The sequence below is a fragment of the Onthophagus taurus genome, chromosome 3 (genome assembly GCF_036711975.1).
Source record: "Onthophagus taurus isolate NC chromosome 3, IU_Otau_3.0, whole genome shotgun sequence".
Lineage (NCBI taxonomy): Eukaryota > Metazoa > Arthropoda > Insecta > Coleoptera > Scarabaeidae > Onthophagus > Onthophagus taurus.
Genome location: NC_091968.1, coordinates 3,412,868 through 3,435,705, shown reverse-complemented (window position 1 = coordinate 3,435,705; position 22,838 = coordinate 3,412,868). Strand labels below are relative to the sequence as shown.

Here is a 22,838-nt window from a genome sequence, read left to right as displayed (position 1 = left end):
GGCCGAGTCATATTTTTCTTTTTTTATTTCTTAGGTTAGTTAGAGCAGCTGTACTAACTAGTACAAGCTGGAACTCGCCTATTTTCTTTTGTATGTTTTTTTTTGTATAATTAAGCTTATTTTCTAATAAAGGTGTTTATTATTAATGCTTACCTATTTAACTATTATATTTAGTAAGAATTTGTCGTCTTAAATCCCGAACAAGTAAAACAAGAAGAATGCTACATAAAAGGTATGTTACATTTCATTTGTATTATTTATTTATGTTAAGTGTAAATAAAAATACATTTTTTGTGTATTCACATTGTGTTAGAAACTATTCACGCTATAGTTTTCTAGGAATTCTTCAGTTTTATTGATATTTTCCATTTTCCATTTCTGTTCTTCAAATTGGATAGATTCCCTGATTAATTCTGGTTCTTTTGGGATTAAAATAGTGAGTAGATTAGTGCAGAAAAAACCAAAATGCTGAAAAGATGTGTTAATTAAAAAGAATACATGATGATATTAAAGAAATACCACAAAAATGACTAAACACAACAATTCAAACGATAATATTTGATAATATCTATCGGATAATTCATATTTCCGCGTTTCGTTGTAATGTTTTCTTAATCCCGGGTAATAACACGCTGTTAAATTCGGGTAATGTTTTATGATATTTGAACGCATTTGCGTATTGAAGTCATCTATCAAAAATGCTGAAAGTGTATTGAATACGAAACCGGTGTAATTTCCTTTCTCAATGATATAAGTAACTCTATGAACAAATATTGTTGTGAAAGCTATAATGCAACCCTAAAAAATTTAATTAATTTATAAATTAATTAAAACATTTTATTTCCGTACACTTATCACAAAACTAATTCTTGTTAGGACAAGCAAAACTGTATTCCAAGCACCTAAACCATTAACTCTTGATGGGATACTTCTTCGAATTCTTCTGGTTAAGGTCATCGATGATAATCTCAAATTGATTATGTTGTTAATTAAGGCTAGGAGGGGTAATAAAGGTAAAGATGCTACGAATAATGTAACAGCACCAAATTCTAAAACTACATTTTAAAAAAATAGTTAATTTTAGTTATTTAGTTTCGTTTTTTTTTAAACCTGATGATGTGAAACTTTCCAAGAAAAACATTTGGCATGGTTTTATTAATTCATAATCGACTTCCCATTGTGGTAAGTGTTGTTTCGACCAATCTTGCTCTTTTTTCTTGAGAGCGCGGATATTTTTTACTCGTTTGTAATAATTATATAACAAACTAAAAAAGTAAAAATTATTCGTTGATTATTTATTATTTTATTAACTTACGGAACTATTCCACTCTTTTTAATTAACATCACCACATAATTTTTCAACATTAAAAACAATATATGTATTGAAAGACTCGCTGTGCAACCGAGAGCTGGTGGGCAAACATCGGCTGCTATTCCAAATGTGCTATCATAAGAAAGATGATCTCCAGGATGAGTATATCTCAAATTCTAAAAATAAAAATTATTAAAAAATTATTTAACAAATTATTTTATAGTTTACCTTAAGAAAAGCGTAATAAAACAGCGTCGTGTAAGTATTAAAAAATGACATTACAAAACTTTTTAGGATAAAGGAGTTTAAATATGAGTTTCTGGTACGATGAACTTCTTTGTCGGTTAAGAACAAAGAAATTTTTGTAACAACCTAAAAAAATTTATCAATTAATAATAATAATCTAGTTAATGAAATTGATTCTTTTCTTATTTTTACAGGTCATTGATACTGATATTGCCTTATTAATAACAACCTCAAGAAACAACGATTAATAAAACGAAGAATAATAAAAAGAAAATGCGTTAAGCACAAATTAAAAGATGATAAAATAATAATGAGACAAAGGAACGATTGTTGAAGATAATGATTCACTTTATTGCCCGACAAAGATCAACTACAGGACAATATTACAAGAAAAAAGAAATAGCACGTGCTATAAAACAAATATCACTTCTACACTATTATTGTTAGTTAGTTTACACATCCTCTACACCGGGCAGTTTGCTAAAATATTGGATCTGTCATTTTTCAGATAAAACTCATTGGTACAACCACAATCCAATTCACCTTGCACTAACTTCTGTAATAACTTGACACACTGGTCATCTCTTCTCACGTCCAGTGCAGAAAAGCTGTGACGTTGCAGAAATCTCCTTCTAAATTACAGAGCCATATTCCAATTTGGACAATACAAAGGTCAAAAACAGAGACTTGTACACACTGATGTCAGAACAGGTACGCGAGGTGCGCAAAACGAAACCAAGCTTTCTCGTCGTAGAAAATATTGCATCTTTAATGTGCGGTACAAAACACAATTTGCGGTCAAAAGTAACTCCCGGATGCTTGATTGTAGATAGTTTCTCAAGAAGAACGCCTCCTATATAATAAGAAGATGGAAGAGGAGACAGCTTGCGCGTTAAACTGACGGCACCGAACTTATTGGCATTAATCGTTAGCTGAAAACGGTTATACCGAGACGTCCAAGTCCGACTGAAGACTGACAATATCACGGTCCGAAAAAATAGGTCGGAATAGAATTTGTCTAAAAGGTCATTCAAGATGATAACAAATAGTAGGGGGCCTAGATTTGAGCCCTGAGGAACACCAAACCTAGCTGTAAACTCCATAGACACATAACCGTTGTAATCACATAATTTATACGACCCGACAGGTAAGAGGTAAATAGTTTCATAAACCTAGGAGATAAGGCAAAAGCACTAAGTTGATACAAGACGACGTCATGATGAATCATATCGAATGCCTTAGAAAAATCAGTGTATACCACATCCACCTGACTGCCCCTATCCAAAGATTCACAAATCACCTCTGTAACCACGGCGAGATTGGTAAACGCTTGATAAACCCATGTTGATATGGTGACACAAATGACTGAACCTGCGGATAAATAATCTGTTTAAATACTTCAACGAAATTGGACTGCAAAAACTGCACAGTAATCACGAATGAAAAATGCAGGAAGATCATCATCACCAACAGTAAATTTATTAGGTAACTTTTTTAGGAAATGAAAAACCTGTTTTTCAGTGAAATCGGCAACAAATACTGAAGGATACGTAACGTGTACATCAACCATGTTGTAAGCAGAGACACCAGTGTATACTCTAGAGCAGCGGTTCTCAAACTTATATCCTTGCGTACCACTAAGGCTATTTTAAAAATCAGATAGTACCACTGAACAAAAAAAAACAATAATGATAATGCAAATATAAACTGCTTTGCGTACCACTTGAGAACTTCTCGCGTACCATCAGTGGTACGCGTACCATAGTTTGAGAACCACTGCTCTAGAGAATTGATCTGCAAAAGCATTAACTATTTTTTCAGGGTCAGTGTAGGTGGTCTTATTACACATTATTTTGCTAGGAAATCGAGAGGTCGTTGCTTTCTGTCTTACATAATTCCAAAAGATAACAGATCTTGTCTAACAAAGTTTACAGGTAAATACAGGGTGGTCCATTTACCGTGAGACAAGCGATTATCATGAAAACTGCACATTTTACATAAAAATAAACCAAATGAAAGTTGTTCTGTGCGAAGGGGGAAACCATATATTATGACGATAACATTTTTGACCTTGACCTTATTTTCAAGGTTATATGAAGGTCACCAATTTTTTAAATGGCATCTTATATATTTTATTGTAAAATCTTAATTTGTGAATAAAAGTAAAGTAATTCAATAAAAAAATGTTACTGTGTGATTTTGCCAGTACAACGGCAAAACATCTTTTGAAAAAAATTGAAACTTCTTCAAAAACAATTAACTAACGTTTATAATCTAGCAAGAACATATAAGATTTATGCATTTTTAAACATTTTCCTACCCGCTTCGATACATTGTCTTTAGTTCTTAATTCTTAGAATACTATTTAATAATGCTCAATAAAAAAAAATCCAGAAGAGATACATCGGGTGATCTGGCTCGTCGGAAATACCTTTGGAAAGAGGTCTAAAAGATTTTTCGACATTTCTCCGCCTTTGTCAATTTGATAATAGAATAATAGAATAACAGAATTTCGCTTTCAGAGACTTAATTGGTTGAATTGTTTTAAAATGTAACAGGTAAAACTAAATTTGCATAAAAACTGCTTGGCAACAAACTCTGAATTCATTCCATCGTTTTACATTAAGGCAAAGTGTTTAAACTAAGTCATTAAATCATGGATACTCTAAGTGTGGCAGAAAAAGTCGAAATCATTTTTATTTATGGAGAAAGTGGCAGAAAAGTTGCTGATAATATAGCTTTGTATCGAGAACGTCTTCCTGATCGAAATACGCCTTCGAGAAGTACCTTTTACAGAGTTATGAATGATTTCACTAACACTGGAAATGTGGAATCAAGAAAAAGAACTCGCAAAATATGTGACTGCAAAATGATGGGTGTCCAGCACATTTTTCACATATTGCACGTGAAGCTTTAGATCGTGATTATGATGGGCGATGGATTAGAAGGGGAGCTCCAATTTCCTGGCTTGCCAGATCACCTGATTTAACACCTCTTGATTTTTTTTGTGGAACGTCCTTAAGGATAATGTTTATCGGGAATAATAATAATAATTTATTCCCAAAAAAACATAAAGTTACAGGTCGTCAAGAGTATGTTTACAATTTTAATAAATGACAATTACGAAATGTACGTGAATTCATGTATGGTTGCTGCTAAAATGTAATTTTAGGACATATTTAAATTGTTCTCGTGAAAGGGATTTTATGTCGTCCCGCAATTTATTATAAAATCCTATTCCTTGGTAGTAAACAGATTGTTGGCATGTCGAAAGCCTATGGTAAGGGATTTGTAACAATTTTTGATTTCTCGTACTGTAGTTTGTAACTCCTCTCGGCATAATATACCATTTAGATTTTCTTTTACGAACATCAATCATTTATAAATGTACAACAAGTAAACGGACGTTATTTTTGATTTTATAAAAAGTGGCCTACAACTTTTTAGTTGATTAGCTTTGAATAGCATTCTTACTGCTTTTTTCTGATTTAAAGGTATACCCTCGGCTCCTGGAACTTCCCCGAAACAGAATGCTATATGACATCACACTCTGGAAATTCGAGTAATACACCACCATCACTGTTTGCAAATCTATTAGGCTTATAAGTGTTCTAAGTTGGTAAACTACTGAGCTAAGTTTCGTTCCTATTACATCCACTTGTAGATTCCATTTCAAAGAGTTTTCAAACTGCAGCCCCAGTAACTTAACTGCGGAGATGTTATTATTTGTTTTAGTACCAAAATCAATTTTGTGTGTCTTATTTTCATTGAGTTTAAATTTGTTCGTTTTAAACCAATCTGATGCAACCTTCTGACTGAGACCCTCATTTTCGTGTAGCTCTTCAACTATATTTATCAATGTTGTGTCATATGCATACATTATCGTCTTATCGATAATGTATGGATGATCCCTGCGGTATACCGATTTCCACCGTTCTTATATTCGATCTATAATTACCAACTTGGCCACCTGTCTTCGATTTTCTAAGTACGATTGAAACACTGTTATCGTGGGTTGTCTGATGCCATAATATTCCAGTTTCTGTAACAGTATCTTATGATTGACACAATCAAATGCCTTTGTAAGGCAGAACATTATTGCCGAAATTTTTTTTGACTCATTAAAACCATCAATGACTTGTTCATAATCAAATAGTCAAGAAGACGCGATTCCAACAGATGCCCAAAAAGTTTTGACATTATTGGTAAGGTAGCTATTGGCCGAAAATTGTTAGGATCATTTACATCACCTTTCTTGTATATGGGAGATATTCTCGCAATTTTCAGCTCATTAAGGAAAATGAATTGTTGAAAATATTTGTTAATAATAATATTTAATGGTTCAACAATGATGTAAGCAATAAATTTTAAAATGCTTGTTGACATACCATAATAATCTTCTGAGTGACTATTATTGAGTTGCATTATAGTATTAAATATCTCTAATTCATTCGTAGAAAACAGTATAAACGAATTAACATTCGATTTTACACAGTTCATGTAATCACTGGGGCTATTTGGACCATCACTCATCAATGATGATGCAATTTCCAACGGTATACGCGTGAAAAAGATGCTCAATTCTTCAGCGTTTACATCAGATTTCATTTTTTGTTTTGAACATAAGTTTATGTTTCCCTTGATTACCTGCCGGGCCGCTATAGACTTATTTCTCGCATTCATAATGTAGTTTGCATTATACTTTTGTTTAGTTTTCATTAATTCATACCTGTATTCCATTCTATACTTTTTATAGATATCATATGATTCAGTTGCTTTTGTTGCATTAGCAATAATTTTATCAAGTCTATCCAGTTTTTCCTTCATAGAATGTAGCCTTTTGTTAAACCACGGTAGTGACCTAGATGGGTTCGCCTGTTGTTTTAAAGTAAAGCATTCATTAAAATGATATCTGTAGATATTGAAGAAAGCTTCTTGTGCGGACTCTATAGTGCTTAAATAATTCCAATCATTTTTCTCTATTTTTTGGGCAAACTTCATTTTAGTGGAAGTATTGTAGCATCGCTTATACATTGACAGTACAGCAGAATTATTATCCTCAAGAGCTGCTAATATAGCATGATGATCTGACAGATGAGGGTTTAATACTGAAGTTGACCACTTCTTTTCATGACTAGACGTCATAAATAAATTGTCAATACATGTTTGTGACATAGCCGTTATACGAGCCGGCTGATTAACTTTTTGTTTCAAGTTAAAAGATTGCAATAAGTCTCTCAATCTTTTAGTTTCTCGAAAATTTACATTAAAGTCACCAAATAACATGATACTATCTATTTTTGTTTCTTATGACAACAGTAAGAGCATTTTCCAATGTACAGATGAAATTGTTAAAATTACCAGACGGTGATCTGTACACATTTAAAGTCACAGTTCGTAAATTCGTCAATTTGATTCCTACTATTTCAATATTTTTTTTTTTTTCGTTAAACGTAATTAGATTATCCAAGAAAATATATTTTAAAACGTTCTAAACAAAGAAGGATCTACTAACGATGTTGCAAGTTGCAAGAGAGTAATTATTTAATGCTAGTAGATTAAGTTTATCTTTTCTTAACCAATGTTCACTTACACATAAAATTTTTATATCATGTTGTAATACAACTTCTATATTTCTATATTCTATATTTGAACATTTATTATAAATTTTGTACTTGTTGATTAATAGTATAGTTTAATCAATTTTTTATAAACAAACACTATTTAAATAACAAAATTATTTAGATTTTATCTACAAAAGTTTGTTTCGAAATCGTACTGACAAAACCACACGGTAATTTTTTTTTTTTTTTAATTATTTTACTTTTATGCATAGATTCAGATTTTGCAATCAAAAACATGAGTGCCATTTAGAAAATTAGCCGTGACCTTCATATAACCTTGAAAATAAGGTCAAGGTCAAAAAACGTTATCGTCATATGGTTTCCCCCTTCGCACAGAACAACTTTCATTTGGTTCATTTTTATGTAAAATGAACCGTTTTCGAGATAATCGCTTGTCTCACGTTAAATGGACCACCTGTATAATACAGAATCAAGTGTTTCGATAAGTTTGCTTGAGTACAGTTCTTGATGTGGAGAATTAACGGCTTTTGATAAAAGATAGCGTTTTAAATATGCATAGAGAAAGTACATGCAATTATTTGGGATTCAACCATTAAATTTAAAGTATAATTAAGTTAATTACCGGAGTATAGAGTTTAATAAAAATAACGGTAGCCATGCCGCTATACATTTTAACAGCAAAATCACCATATTCTCTTACAAATTCCCATTCCGATAAATACACACTGTATCTAAAAAAATAAACGGTTGCTCGAATACACATAACTGTTGCTATAAAAAAGGCAATCTGAAAGATAATAATATTATATTCCAAATTACGAAATTATGTTCATTTAAAATTAAAAATTTCTTACACATATTAAACAGAATACAGCTGAAATCGCATATTGTCTTAATTGATACTTGATAGGGTAATAAGTTTCGCTAAGACCAGTATATTGATTTATTCGAACGTAGTTTTTCGTTCGTTCTTTAAATTCCGGGCTGAAAAAAAAATTAGCTATTATTTAATAACAAAACAAAGAAATTTCCAAACCGTTCATCGATGTCGGGTTTCACATTAAGTAAATTCCATCTATAACGTAATGTGTATTCGATTCTTTGCCATAACTCCAAAAAAATTGATGCTAAAATATTAATAAAAAATCTAAATTTCTTTTAATAATAATCTATCTCAAAATTGTTTTACCCCAAATAACAATAATAAAAGCAAATAATATGCTCAAATCATTATCTGTAAGATAAGTTATCATGGCTTCTTTACAAAATTTGTAAATTTTTTGTGGAAGACAAGCTGCGTTTACACAAGGTGGGCATAAATCCAAAGTGTCATTACAAATATCTTCACTGAAATTAAAGGTGATAATAGTTATTGATATTCTTTGTATAAAAACTTACATTCTAATTCTTTCCATATCATCAATGAACATTCTAAAAAGACTCACGACAAACACAATCAAACCCAGAATTGAAACCGGAAGTAACATTATTGTATAATAACCTAACCAAGCGTAATGAAAAGCGATTTCCGGCCCATAGTACTTGTAGATCAAATGGGTTGGTTGGTCTTTGTAAAAGTGACGCCAGTTTGCCCAAAATTTACACAAAATCTAGTTAACAAAAATATTTTTTAAATAATACGGTACCAAAAATAATTAAAAAAATTACTTGTCGATCGTTTAAGGGCCCGTAATTATCCCATTGCCATTTACCGTCATGTAAAGGATAAGCATCATCAAAATTTTTATGGGCAAGTAAATTTAATAAACCGTATTCATCGGGAAGTGATCCATACTCAGTTCGAACCAAAACGAAATATGTTAACATTATTCTTTCTGATGATGTGTATGTACTATTTTGTTCGCCTCTTACAGATTCGCTAAAAAGATATTTTTGTAATTAAGATTTAAAATAATGTAGTAAACTATTTTAAGTTTTTTTAATTAAATTTGCTACTTTTTTTTTAAAAGATTAGATACTACTACCGAAAACTAGATACTCACTACATACTGCAATCAAAGGACTACATTTTAAGATTAATGTTTTCATACATGAGAATTAAGGTGAATGAGTGAAGTACCTATACCGGGAATTTCATATAACTCGCAATACTTATGTTAGTTTTAGTGACAGTACTAGTGCAAAACTAGAACTAACACAAGACCTAGAAATAGAAACATTCGAATTTAGCCGCACGTCTCTCAAGACGGAAAAACCCGAATGATTCTATTTCTAGGTGTTAGTTCTAGTGATAGTGCAATAAAAATATGCAATATAGTGATATCTTATGCTAACTACCGCTACCTATCGCTGTCACTAGAACTAACATTAAACCTAGAACTAGAAACATTCGGATTTAGCCGCACGTCTCTCAAGACGGCTAAACCCGAATGATTCTAGTTCTAGGTCTTGTGTTAGTTCTAGTGATAGTAGAATAAAAACAAGCAATATAGTGATATCTTATGCTAACTACCGCTACCTACCACTATTACTAGAACTAACACTAGACCTAGAACTAGAAACATTCGGGTTTAGCCGCACGTCTCTCAAGACGGCTAAACCCGAATGATTCTAGTTCTAGGTCTTGTGTTAGTTCTACTGACAGTGCTAGTGTAAAACTAGAATTAACACTACACCTCGATCTAGAAACATTCGAGTTTAGCCGTGCATCTTCAGACGCACGATACTTTCTAGTTCTAAGTCTAGGGTTAGTTCTAGTTTTAGTGCAATAAAAATATGTAACATAGTGATATCTTATCGTTACCTACCACTGTCACTAGAACTAACATTAGACCTAGAACTAGAAATATTCAGGTTTAGCCGTCTTAAGAGACGCACGGCTAAATGGAATGTTTCTAGTTCTATGTCTAGTGTTAGTTCTAGTGCTAGTCTCGTTTTATTTGTTATTTTAGATTGTTGTATATTTTTATTGAGCTATAACGGACACTGCGTTCCCCGTATTGATCCGTTACATCGCGGTTTTACTGTAATGTCAAATTATATTGCAATCATAGATTAGATATAATATATTTGTTATATAGATAGGCAACTATAAACGTTTGATTGAAATGCGCAATTAGTTTTGGATACTGTCACCTACAGCGCTGAAATTATAGGCAGGCGGGAAATATAAATTAAATTTGTTATTTGAAAGTTTTGTCGATGTTTTTTTTACGAAAACATTGCTCGGCGACAAAACTTTACAAACTGTACAAAATTTTAAACACATTTAAATTTTGTCGTTTACAATGTTTTCCAAAAAAGAAAACATCGAAAAAACATGACTAGGTATTAAGTTGTTATTTGGTACAGGGTGTATTAAAAAGTCTTTAAATGAATAACAAAGACTTTATTCTTTAATTTTTTTAATATTATTTATACCACATCGTTTCCTTTTAACCCTTCGTCTGTAAACGGTTTTTTAGCCCCTTCCGTCTGTAAAGATGGGTCTTTCGGGTTCGGTCGTTTTTTCATACTGTTAATGCACTCACAAATTTTTATAAACAATTCATGATAATGTTCGAAACCTTCAACTTGATAAATCAATCATAAAATTATCGAAAAATTAATTTTTGCATACATATTTTTTATATGAAATGAGGAAATTATTTGCCTAAACAGTTGTAGGTCGGACAGGAAATACCCAGGTTTACAGAGGAAGGGTTAATTTTATTGTATTTATCCAATGCTGCTTCCCCATGGCTGATTATAACATCAATCGAAGTACTTATTATAAAGCAACAATAACAAATCGCTCTTTCTTCAAATCGCTAGCAACTCTTCCTCTATACACAATACAAACATGCAATCAAAAATATTACTATGTCAAACTTGGCCAAACCAGTCAAACTGACAACTCAAAACATGGCCAAAATGGGTTCTATAATCGAAAACAACGCTATAAGTGACAGTATCCAGAATTAAACGTATGTTCCCCACTTCATTAATACGAGTGACTGGTGCATGATTGCAATATTGCATTTTATGTGGGACAAAATAAATAGGTGCCCTGGTTTCTAGGGAAATACATATATTTTTGGAATAACTTTTACAACAAAAGTTATAGCAAATTGTACCCTTAACACAATGCCCTGTAACATTTTTGCGTGTATTTTTGTATATTGCATCTTAAGTGAAATTCACTATACAGGGTGAGATATTAGTATCCCGGCGGACTACAGTTGCTAAACCGTTTGAGAATGATAAAAATATTTTAAACGAAAGTTGTTTGACTCACCACTTTTTATTACGTAAAATTATTTTCACTTATACAGGATGTTCCATTTAAGCGTAACGGAAAGTATATAGATTTTTTTAAATGGGACACCCTATACATTTTATCATATTATGAATAGCGTTAAATTTGTTTATACAATCGTATATGTTACTAACTCATAGCGTTCATAGTTCCTGAGATATTCAATTGTTTTTCAACAATGTGTCTATTGCAGCATCTTTTTAAAAGCGATGTAAAAATGACATTTTTTTCAGTTTTGCTTTGAAACTATGTCAAATAATAGTCAAAGCCAGTAGATACAGGTGTTCATAAAGCTTAGTTACTTTTGATGTTTTCCAAATAGCTTTTTCATAAACAGAACAGCCTGTATATTGTGTGCTGGTTGAATTGCCCATCAAGTTACCTTTAATTAATGATAAGTATGTCATATATCTAACTTTAGTAGTTTTCCTGGTATTTAGAATTTAAAGAATAATGTGTAATAAAATATGCGTTATTGTACTTAACGTTATATTCGTTTTTTTTGTTCTTCCTTTTATTATTTGATTAATATTTTATAATGTAAAATAATTTTGCTCCGACATACCAGATTTTAACGCGACTTGATACTTTATGATATTTAAAAAAATGTAAGTAATAAAATATGCAATTGTTCTGCCATATAATTTACGACTTTAGAGAAAATAAGATGCACATATTAACAGATATCTCAAGATCTTATATACAGCGCATTAATGCTTGTAGAAGAGAAAATGGGTGGCATTTTGAACAACTTCTAAGTATTAATTAAATTAATACCTACTTCTTGAGCAACGTTTAGTAATTGTTTATAGTTTGTTGCTGCGTTTTATTCAAATAATTGAGTAATTAAAAAAGGGATTTATTGTTCTGCCATTTAATTGTATTTTTATCACGTTTTGATTATTTATTTATTAAAGTTTTTTTTTTTATTGTATTTTAATATAATATTACTGATTTACAAATGACAGACAAACAAAAAAGAAAAAACAAAAAAAGGACAGAGTATATTTACATTCTGTCAGTTTTTTAAGTACAATAATGACATTATATTACACATTTTTCTTTAAATTCTTAATATCAGGAAAACTATTAAAGTTAGACATGTATGACATACTTATCATTAAATAAAGGGAACTTGTTGAGCAATTCAACTAGCACACAATATACAGGCTGTTCCATTTAAAAAACTTAAGAAAAAGCCCTTTGTAAAACATCAAAAGTAACTGAGCTTTTTAAACACACTGTATATTGTATCTAATTTCGTTTTAATATAAAATATCGTTTTTAAAAAGATCTTGTAATGGACACATTTTGGAAGAACAATTGAATATCTCAGGAACTATGAACGCTGTGAAATAGTAACATATACGGTTATACATAAACAAATTTAGTTGTATTCATAATATGATAAAATATACAGGATGTTCCGTTTAAATAAATTTATGTACTAATTTTACTTAATAAAAAGTAGTGAGTCAAACAACTTTTGTATAAAATATTTTTTTGTTTTTCAAACGGTTTAGTAACTATTGACCGTAGGGATACTAATAACTCACCCTGTATAATCTTTATGACTAAAATGGAGGAGATTAAGGTGAAACAAAATGAGATGGTTAATGATGGGATTATGTTGTTTTAATACTTACGAGCATCTACTAAATAAAGGATCTTGCATGTTAATCTTCCTTGTAACAGGAGTTTTAAAAATCCACCAATTATTATTATAATGTGGAACCGTTCGATCCTTTTCAAAAGTCAAAGCAACACCATGAATATCCGCGATTTGTTTCAAAACATAATCCGGTGTATGCAATTTGATAAAAATAAAATCATCATATTTCTAAAAAAAAGTCAAAATTAATAATTTCATAACGTTTCTTAAAGCGTTACACTCACAACTCCTTTTTCTCGCTCAACCAACAATCCCATTTTTCTTAAATTGGCGATAAATCGATAATTTTGCAATCGTAAAGCTTCCGATTTTATCTTGCTTTGAACCAGGACAAAATCAACTCTACTTACACCGTCTCTAAAGTAAACGCTTTTTCTTTCTGCCATTTCCAAAATAACAAATAATAAAAGTTAATAATTTGAAATAGTTATTTGATTAACATGAAAAAGCGTCAATTTTAGTGCAGATTTCTTTAATTTAAGTTGTTTTGATGTTGATTTTATGTCAAAAAAAAAATAGTATTAATGACAACTTTCGGTGAATTTTCTTACATATCTAAGATATGATTTTAAATAAAAAGAGAGATCCGATTGGTTTTTATCAGACAATTTCAGTATATAAAAGAATTTGACATTACGCTAACATCAATTTCTTTAATATTGAAACTTCGTTATTTTTGTCTCCATTTTAGTTCAATAATTTACACAACATGGTTTTGTTTTCTAAGAAAAATGCCCTCGCTGAAGATGAACAGTTCGATTTACCAATACGCGATCCAACTGGAAAAGATTACGAATCGGATGAAGTGTTGCTTATGTTAGCGTATACAAAACACGACATGATGGCCTCATTGAAACGAAGTCGAATCAAATTTTTCTTAGAGAGTCTTCAAAAGAGTGGTTTAGTAATCGATAGCGTTCAATCTTTAACTCACCGAAGTTTGGTTTTTGTTAAAATCACCGGCGATCAAGAAGTCCTACGAAAATATGCCCCAAGTTTGGGTATACCTTTACATTGTGAGAATCCGTTTTTTCAAGAGACCGATGAAAGAGAAGGTTATATGAGAAAAGTTTTGACAAGCTCGCATAAAAATTTAGGAAACGCTAAAGTTTCGTTAGTGCAAATTTATTTAAAAAATATTTCTAATTAATTATTCTTTTTATTTTTTAGTCGAAGTATGGGGAACATAAAAAATCGGGATATAACGGTTTCAGAAAAAATTCAAATTATGTATCAAATATTAAAATTTGCAAAGTATGGTTTTGACGATGATGATGTTGGAATAAATCGTTTATTAAGTCAAGGAACGCTTCAAACAATATATCCAACCCACGAGCGAAGTTATCACACTCTCGATGCGAAAGGAGTCACCGATATTTTCCTTTTAAAAACGTTTTGGGGATCGTGGAGTTACATCTTTTCAGGACAACCCACGTTTTTAATTCAAAATTATTACGGCGCTGAAGTTGGATTTTATTTCGCCTATTTAAATCATTTTGCTAAAATGTTAATTCCGGCCTCTTGCCTTGGAATTGCAACGTTTCTTTTTGGAATTATTAGCATGTACACCTCGAATAATTTCAAATCGTAAATTATCTTATTTCTTTTAATATGTAATAATCAATTTTTTATTTTAGCGAGGAAGTTTGCAATAGCGATATGGTTTTGTGTCCGACTTGCGTTCATGATGTTTGCAATTATACTTCTTTAAAATACTCTTGTCACGTTGCAAATTTTAATCACATGATTGATAATCAAACGACGGTTGTTTATGGAATTTTGATTTCGATTTGGAGTACCGTTTCTTTTGAAATGTGGAAGAGGCAACAATCTTCTTTGGCTTATCAATGGAACGTTTATTCGGCTCACGTTAATACGAGCGTAAGGTTGGAAAAATCAAAATTAAGAAACTGTTAAATCTCGATATAACGGCCACTGTCAATAGAAGTAATATTAGACAATAGAGCGAGAACTAGAAACATTCGGGTTTAACCACACGTCTCTCAAGACGGTTAAACCCGAATGATTCTAGTTCTAGGTCTTGTCCTAGTTCTAGTGATAGTGCCAGTGTAAAATTTGAACTAATATTAGACCGAGAACTAGAAACATTCGGATTTAGCCGCACGTCTCTCAAGACGGCTAAACCCGAATGATTCTAGATGTAGGTCTTGTGTTAATTCTAGTGATAGTGCGAAACTAGAACTAACATAAGACCGAGAACTAGAAACATTCGGGTTTAACCACACGTCTCTTAAGACGGTTAAACCCGAATGATTCCAGTTCTAGGTCTTGTGTTAGTTCTAGTGATAGAGCTGTTATAAAACTAGAACTATCACTAGACCTAGAACTAGAAACATTCGGATTTAGCCGCACATCTCTCAAGACGGCTAAACCGGAATGATTCTAGTTCTAGGTCTAGTGTTAGTTCTAGTGATAGTGCTAGTATACAACTACAACTAACATTAGACCCAGAACTAGAAACATTCGGGTTTAGCTGCACGTCTCTTAAGACGGCTAAACCCGAATGATTCTAGTTCTAGGTCTTGTGTTAGTTCTAGTGATAGTGCCAGTGTAAAACTACAGTTAACATTAAATCGAGAACTAGAAACATTCGGGTTTAGCCGTCTTGAAAGACGTGCGGCTAAACCCGAATGATTCTAGTTCTAGATCTTGTGTTAGTTTTAGCGACAAAGCTGGTGTAAAACTCTTCAGACGCACGGCTAAACCCGATATTTTAATCCCCACATTGATCCCGATCTGGAGTCACCCTTGCCATCTCCAATACCGTGTTTGTATATCCTCCAGCAATCCTTGTTCTCTCCATCCGCATACTTCTGTGCCGTACATCGTTGTGCTCCTTACCAAGCTATCAAACATAACCTTTCTTTTTCCCACGTCCTTCCCAAAAGTTCTTTCCCTCCATCCCCAAACCTGTCCCATCACCCTCACGTGCGCCCCGTCCTTATTACTTTCCGCGAACCAATATCCCAGGTACGTGTACTCTTTCACTTGCTCTATCTCTCTTTCCTGTCACCTCCATTCTTCCATCTTTCTTCTCCTCCCTTTGCAGAACTTCATTATCTTTGTTTTCTCAACGTTTACCTCCAACCCCTTCGCCTTAAAATATCTTTCCAGAGACGTCATCATCTCCTTCATCTCCACCGCTTCTCTAGCCACGACCACCAAATCGTCTGCATACGCCAAGGCGTGCACCTTTGTTTCTCCTATCACCACTCTACCCATTTGCCCCTTCACAAGTCTCCTTTCCAAGTCTGCCGTATACAGGTGTCCCAGAATAGATGTTACAAGAGGTATAATGACTGAAAAATTTTTGAAATTTATTTTGAGGCTAAGGAATTAAGCCCTGCTTGGTGTGAAGAGAATTTTAAGAATATTTTCATATTTTGAAAACAAAGGCGGCCTTGACAATGAATCGAAAACTATTTTTAGTTTACGTAAAGTAATCTTTTTGATCATGATACGGAAAAATTTTATTAAGAAAAGTTGTTCAAAATGAGAAATTATGGTCTTATACAATATTTCAGAAGGATCTATCTACTTTGGTTGAACCATCACATTTTAGTTTAAATAACATAAATATTGTATAATATTTGAAATTTGAACTAAAACTGAGGGAAAATACAATTTATTTGTGAATATTTGCGACTACTTAAGTCATTTTTTTTTCATAGCATTTTTCATTGCTTTTTTTTTTCTTCACTCTGATCTAATCTAAAATATGGTGGTTTAATCAATGTAGGTAGATCTTTCTGAAATTTTGCATAGTTGCATAATTTTTCATTCTAAACAACTTTTCTTAATGATATTTTGCCGTATCATGAACAAAAAGCTTACTTTACCAGAACTCAAAATAGTTTTCGCTTCAGTATCAAGGCCGAGGTGATTTACAAAATATGAAAATATACTTATAATTCTCTCCACACTAAGCAGGGCTTAATTCCTCAGCCTTAAAATAAAATTCAAAAATTTTTAAATCATTATACCTCTTGTAACATCTATCCTGGGACACACTGTATATTGCAAATAGTGTGGGATTACGCGGGCACCCCGGTCTCAATCCCTTTGTCGTCAAGAATACCTCGCTTAACTCTTCCCCCATTTTAACCTTGGCCATCATCTCCCTATACATCTCCTTTACACTCTCTATCAGTTGGTCTCTGATACCTCTCATCCTCATTTCCTCCCACAACTTTTCTCTATCCACATTATCGAATGCAGCCTTTAGGTCAATAAACAATCCATAGAACTTTTCTCCCTTCTTGTTCAACTCCTTATGTACTAGCTGTTTCAGTATGTGTATATTGTCAATTGCCCCTCTTCCCTTCCTGAATCCCGCCTGCCCATCCGGCAACAATTCCCCCCTCTCCATTTCGTCTTCCAACCTCCCCAGCAGTATCTTTGCATAAATTTTGAAAGTTGTGTCCAACAGGGTGATGCCTCTATAATTCACCACCCTTTTAATCCCCCCTTTTATACAGTGGGAATATTATCCCCATCCTCCACCTGTTCGGAAACCTCTCCCCTATCCATACGTCGTTTATTATCTTCCATAGCTTCTTCTTCACTGTCTCCGTCGCCTCCAACCATGCCTCATTCTGGATCTCATCCCCTCCTGGCACCCTTCCACTCTTCAGTTCCCTCTACACTGCTTCCATTTCTTCCAGTGTTATCTCTTCTCCTCCTTGCACCCCTCGTTCTTCCTCCCCCAGTCTTCTCTCTTCCGCCCCTCCCAACAATCCCATGAAGTAGGTTCTCCATTCAGTCATTTGTATATCTCTGTTGATTTCCTCTCTTCCCTTCCTCATCCTCTTTAAGTATCTCTATACCTCATTTTCCTCTTTCAACTCCTTAATCTTCTCAGCCTCCCTTTGCTTCAGCTCCCTCTTCTTTGTATTTTCTCCTGACCTCTATATATCTATCTATCTCTACCTCCCGTCTCTACCACTGTCTCAATTTCCTTCTAGCTTCTCTCTTGGCCTCTCTGCATTCCCTATCCCACCATTAGTTCCTTCCCAGTCTAACCTCCCGTCGCCCACTCTCTTTCTTCAACGTGGCCTCCCTAACCACCTCAATTAGTTCATTCAGCCCGTCAGTCCCCTCCACCCTTTAACCCCAGCTTGCCAACTTTCCCCTATAATGTTCTATCCCCTCTTTCGACCAATCTACCCTAATGTATTTTCCACTATGTTCCATTATCTTTCTGTTCCTTCTTCCCCTCGATCCCTTTATTCACACTTCTAGAGGCTGGTAATCCGACTCTACCAACGTCCCAACCCTAAATGTTTCTATCATCTCCCACATTTATTGGTTCACTACCACATAATCTATCACGGACACACCTCTTGCACCCGTATATATTCCCCTTCATCTCCTTCCTCCCTATTCCCATTCAGTATCTCCCATCTCCTCTCCTCTACCCACCTCAGCATCTCCCTTCCTTCTCCATTCAGAATCTTATCCTGGGACCGTCGCCCCTCTTCCTCATCCCCCACCTCCCCTCTTCTCCCTTCTTCCTCTATTCTTGCATTAAAGTCCCCTCCAATAATCAGACATCCCTCCTTCTCCTCCTCTGTCATATCATCCCATTGTCTCTTTCATTGCCTTGCTATATACTGTGACTATCTGCATCTTCTCTCCCTCTAGCTTGATTTGCCTTTTTACCATTCCTTTCTGCCTCCATCTCCCCTCCGTCTTACTCTCCTCCGTAATTCCCCTCGCTATTCCTGTTATACAGGGTGGGGCACAATGTAGTCCCTGATTTTGAAGGGTTAATTGTAAGACAACGGTTTGAGATAAATAAAAAAGGTTTTATTATTCGAAAGTACATATAATACCGTTTTTTTTTCACGATGTTTTAAAAATAATATCGTCCAAGTGAAGGCCTTGGCGAGCAATACACATATTAAGTCCTTCAATGAAGTTTTCGGCCAATCTTCCCAGTATATCTTGCGAAATTCAGTCCACACAACAGTACCGGGGGGTACAGCAGTTAGGATTGCATTGCAAGCGTCTCTACGTTTCACAAAGTCTTGTGCACTCAATTCCTGTGCACACATCATCTTGTAGTGGTGCAGGTGAAGGTCTGAATGTAAGATTCGCCTTACAGATCTGGATGATATTTGAAGCGCAGTAGCATGTTTTCGCGCAAATCGGGTTGAAGATTCAATTGTGGCTCTTAGTGCCGTGATGTTTTCGGGTGTTCGCACACTTTTAGATCGCCCAACGGGTTTTTTAGGAACTGCAGATCCTGTCGCCCTTACATTATTGATCCAATTCCGAGTGGTTTTAGGTTTTAAGCCCTCTGCATCGCCACAACACTTTCCCCGTTTTTAAAGAACGTCTCCACAACAAAGCCCCGTTGCTCACCTGATCTCGGCATGGTGGATATTGATAACGGTATTGTTCCCCCTACCTAACGGCACCTGCCCCACCCCTCTATTCCGTCTGGGCGTCCTACAGTAATTTTTTGAAACTGGGGACTGCATTCTGCCCCACCTTGTAATACCCCCGGCTACGCTCTTCCTCTCTTACTTCTCCTCTCATTAATAATGTAAAGCATTATAGAATTGTAGACAGATTATTGTATACAATAAACTCTTAATTAATCTTACTTCTCCTCTCTGCAAGCACGCAATCCCAGCTATACCCTTCTGGTATCTTTCCCTCAATCTTTGCCCACTCTCTTTCATCAACCCAGGTCTCCACCATACAAATCAACTCAAATCCCTTCAAATACTCCCAGAACTGCCCTCGCTCTTCTCTGGATTCTCCCCTCCCCCATCTAGTTTTTCGATAAAGTGCCCTCACCTCCCCCTCACAGTCGGTTATCCGCTCCCTCCCTTTCTGCCCTCTCTTCATGTCCTCATAATTAATACTTCTCTTCGCTAACTCCGCCGCTATCTGGTATTCCCAACAGTTTCTATCCCTCGTTTTGTGTCTGTCATCCTTCCCTCTGGCATTGCAGTTTACATACCTTATATTCATCTACCTTGACTAGACCTAGAACCAGAAATATTCGGGTTTAGCCCAACAATTAGTACTATCCTTGATTTATACACCGTATAAACAGCTCGGGGAATACCCCGATGAACATGAAATAGAGCAACTTGGGGAATAACCCAACTTAGATTCTATCTATGAGCGCGTCTATCGAGGTTTTACTGTACTTTAAATGAGATTAAAAATAAATTTTAGGCCCCAATACGAAACTTCAGCAACTTTAAGGAAATTATCGCCGATTACAGGGGAATGGGAGCCTTATGAAGATACAGCTGTTCATATTTGCCACTCTTTTTTAAGCATTTTGGCTCTGGCAGCAATGGTTTAAAGTTTTAACATAAAAATTTTATCGTTAAAATTAACATTAATGTTTCTTTTAGGGGGGGATTTCAATTTTAGGAATCGTTATTGTAACAATAAAATTTAACGACTCAGTCGTTTCGTTAACATTAGCCCAAAGTCAATTTGATTCTTCAAATAAATATCACGTGATAGGAGCTAAAACAACATCGTCACTCCTAAGTGTTCTACTAATGATTATTTTTGACTTTGTAAAGTATCAAAGTTTTTTTCGGAATGGACAAAAAAGTAATTTCCTTTTTTCAGGTTTACAAATACATAGCGGTTTGGTTGGTTAGATTTGAAAATCCAAGAACCGAACAGGAATACGATAACTCATATATTTTAAAAATTTATTTTTTGACTTTCGTCAACAGCTTCGGTGTCGCTGTTTACATTGCGTTTGTTAAGCATCGTTATGCATATTATCCGGGCCATGAAAGTGAAGATTATCATGCTTCGGGGCGTTGCGATCCCACCGGATGTGCGGAACACCTTTGCATTCATATTTTTGTGGTTTTACTCACAAAATGTGTACTTAAAGATTTAGTCAATTTTTTGGTGACCTATATCAGGGTAATTGTTAGAAAATACAAAATGATTCATGATTATAACGGTGAATTACCACCGTATGAACAAGAATATTACTTAAAGAAGACGTCAAGATTTTTTTTAATTAATGAATACAAAGAAATTGGTAAATATAGTTAATTGGGATATAAATTGAATTAAATTAAGTTTTTTAGCGATCCAATATGGATATATAACGTTCTTTTCATCTGCGCAACCTTTAGCGCCATTAATTGTCCTTTTGCATACATTGGTGGAGATTAGGAACAACGCAGTGCAACTTTTAAGAAACTATAGAAGACCAATTCCGATTTGTGTGAACGGAATCGGCGCTTGGATGCAAGTTTTTATGGCAATGACTCATTTGGGAGTAGTTACAAACGTACGTATTAAAAAAAATAAAATTCATAAAAATATGTACATATTTTTATTTTATTTTAAGGCCATTGTTATTGGATGGACAATGACATTTGTTCCAACAGCAATTTACACTCACTCGGACACACATCTCCCATATTACGAAAATAGATTCTCTATATTCAACACGAGCGACTACCCATCATCAATCCCATCTTCCATCAAGAACATTCCGAACCAACCTCAAACGTGTAGATACCCATCTTTGAGGTATCCACCAGATGACCCGGATAAATACATACTTAGCGGCGCTTTTTGGCACGAAATTACATGGGTTATGGCCTTTATTATTATATTTGAGGTAACAAAATTAATAGAAACATATAATGATATAAAATACGTAAACTTTTAGCATGTTGTTCTTGCCATAACAAGTATTATAGCCTATAGTATCCCGGATATTCCTGTGTCTATACAACAGATGATGGAACATGAAAATTTGAAATTGGTTAAAGAGAATTATAAGAAAATTGGCGATGAAGGAGGAGATTGATTATAATTGGGTTTATACATTATCTTTTTAAAGAAATAGATAAAAAGCGTAGTCCTTTATATTGGATAGTTTTAAGACGATATAAATGTAGTAAAAATCAAAAATAAAAAAAAATAATAAAAGTTTAAATCAAAAATATCAAGATTAGAAACTTTCAATTATACCGGGTAGTTTCAGTTTAATGAAAAATATACAACAATCTAACACTGAATAACGATGAAACTAGAACTAACACTAGACCTAGAACTAGAAACATTCTGTTTACCCGTACCTCTCTTAAGACGGCTGGCAGGTGATAGGTAGTTAGCATAAAATATCACTATATTGCATATTTTTATGGAACTAATACTAGAATCATTCGGCTTTGGCCGTTTTATGAGATGCACGGTTAAACCCGAATGTTTCTAATTCTAGGTCTAATGTTAGTTCTAGAGACAGTGAGAAGTAGTGCTAATTAGCATAAGATATCACTATGTTGTATATTTTTATTGAACTGAAACTAGAACTAACACTAGACCTAGAACTGAAAGTATCGCGTTTAGCCGCACATCTCTCAAGACGGCTAAACCCGAATGATTCTAGTTCTAGGTCTTGTGTTAGTTCTAGTGATAGAGCTATTGCAAAACTAGATTCAACACTAGACCAAGAACTAGAATCATTCGGCTTTAGCCGTTTTATGAGATGCACGGTTAAACCCGAATATTTCTAATTCTAGGTCTAATGATGAGCAAATCACACGACATTTGGAAAACTGACCTTTAACCATAACTATCATAAACTCGTTTCTAAAAAGTATATTATGGGAATTCCCTAAAAGTTTGACAATTTTCTCGTTTAAATGGAGTTCAATGCTATCTTTTGATACAAGTATTACATACTTATGCACCACGCAAAACAAATATGTAACAGCTACACATTTAGCTGCA

The 22,838-nt window shown here is 33.9% G+C and overlaps 2 protein-coding genes across 2 annotated transcripts; one reads left to right on the top strand and one right to left on the bottom strand.

The window, feature by feature from the left end:
* Positions 1 to 237: 237 nt before the first annotated feature.
* Positions 238 to 13,511, bottom strand: LOC111422166 (anoctamin-4-like). The gene is made up of 14 exons (XM_071195144.1): positions 13,298 to 13,511; positions 13,048 to 13,241; positions 8,812 to 9,022; positions 8,542 to 8,753; positions 8,333 to 8,490; positions 8,180 to 8,270; positions 7,998 to 8,127; positions 7,766 to 7,930; positions 1,541 to 1,684; positions 1,316 to 1,488; positions 1,111 to 1,265; positions 850 to 1,055; positions 520 to 798; positions 238 to 468 (listed from the first exon to the last, which is right to left on the bottom strand). Exons 1-14 carry the CDS (start codon positions 13,457 to 13,459, stop codon positions 310 to 312), a joined length of 2,439 nt encoding a protein of 812 aa, XP_071051245.1. The 5' UTR covers positions 13,460 to 13,511; the 3' UTR covers positions 238 to 309.
* A 117-nt stretch (positions 13,512 to 13,628) lies between these two features.
* LOC111429573 (anoctamin-5-like) lies at positions 13,629 to 22,041 on the top strand. Its single transcript, XM_023065516.2, has 9 exons — positions 13,629 to 14,186; positions 14,244 to 14,660; positions 14,711 to 14,959; positions 20,289 to 20,415; positions 20,474 to 20,644; positions 20,700 to 21,129; positions 21,179 to 21,384; positions 21,445 to 21,720; positions 21,772 to 22,041. Exons 1-9 carry the CDS (start codon positions 13,783 to 13,785, stop codon positions 21,910 to 21,912), a joined length of 2,421 nt encoding a protein of 806 aa, XP_022921284.1. The 5' UTR covers positions 13,629 to 13,782; the 3' UTR covers positions 21,913 to 22,041.
* The last annotated feature ends 797 nt before the right edge of the window (positions 22,042 to 22,838 follow it).

What these genes read in the sequence shown, in the direction of transcription:
- LOC111422166 (XM_071195144.1), bottom strand. Translation starts at nt 13,459, where the DNA reads ATGGCAGAAAGAAAAAGCGTTTACTTTAGAGACGGTGTAAGTAGAGTT. An exon ending in GATATGGAAAGAATTAGAAT is followed by an intron (nt 8,491 to 8,541) that starts GTAAGTTTTTAT and finishes CTTTAATTTCAG; the next exon opens with TGAAGATATTTGTAATGACA. An exon ending in GAATTAGTTTTGTGATAAGT is followed by an intron (nt 799 to 849) that starts GTACGGAAATAA and finishes TAAATTTTTTAG; the next exon opens with GGTTGCATTATAGCTTTCAC.
- LOC111429573 (XM_023065516.2), top strand. Translation starts at nt 13,783, where the DNA reads ATGGTTTTGTTTTCTAAGAAAAATGCCCTCGCTGAAGATGAACAGTTC. An exon ending in CACGTTAATACGAGCGTAAG is followed by an intron (nt 14,960 to 20,288) that starts GTTGGAAAAATC and finishes AATAAATTTTAG; the next exon opens with GCCCCAATACGAAACTTCAG. An exon ending in ATTTGGGAGTAGTTACAAAC is followed by an intron (nt 21,385 to 21,444) that starts GTACGTATTAAA and finishes TTTTATTTTAAG; the next exon opens with GCCATTGTTATTGGATGGAC.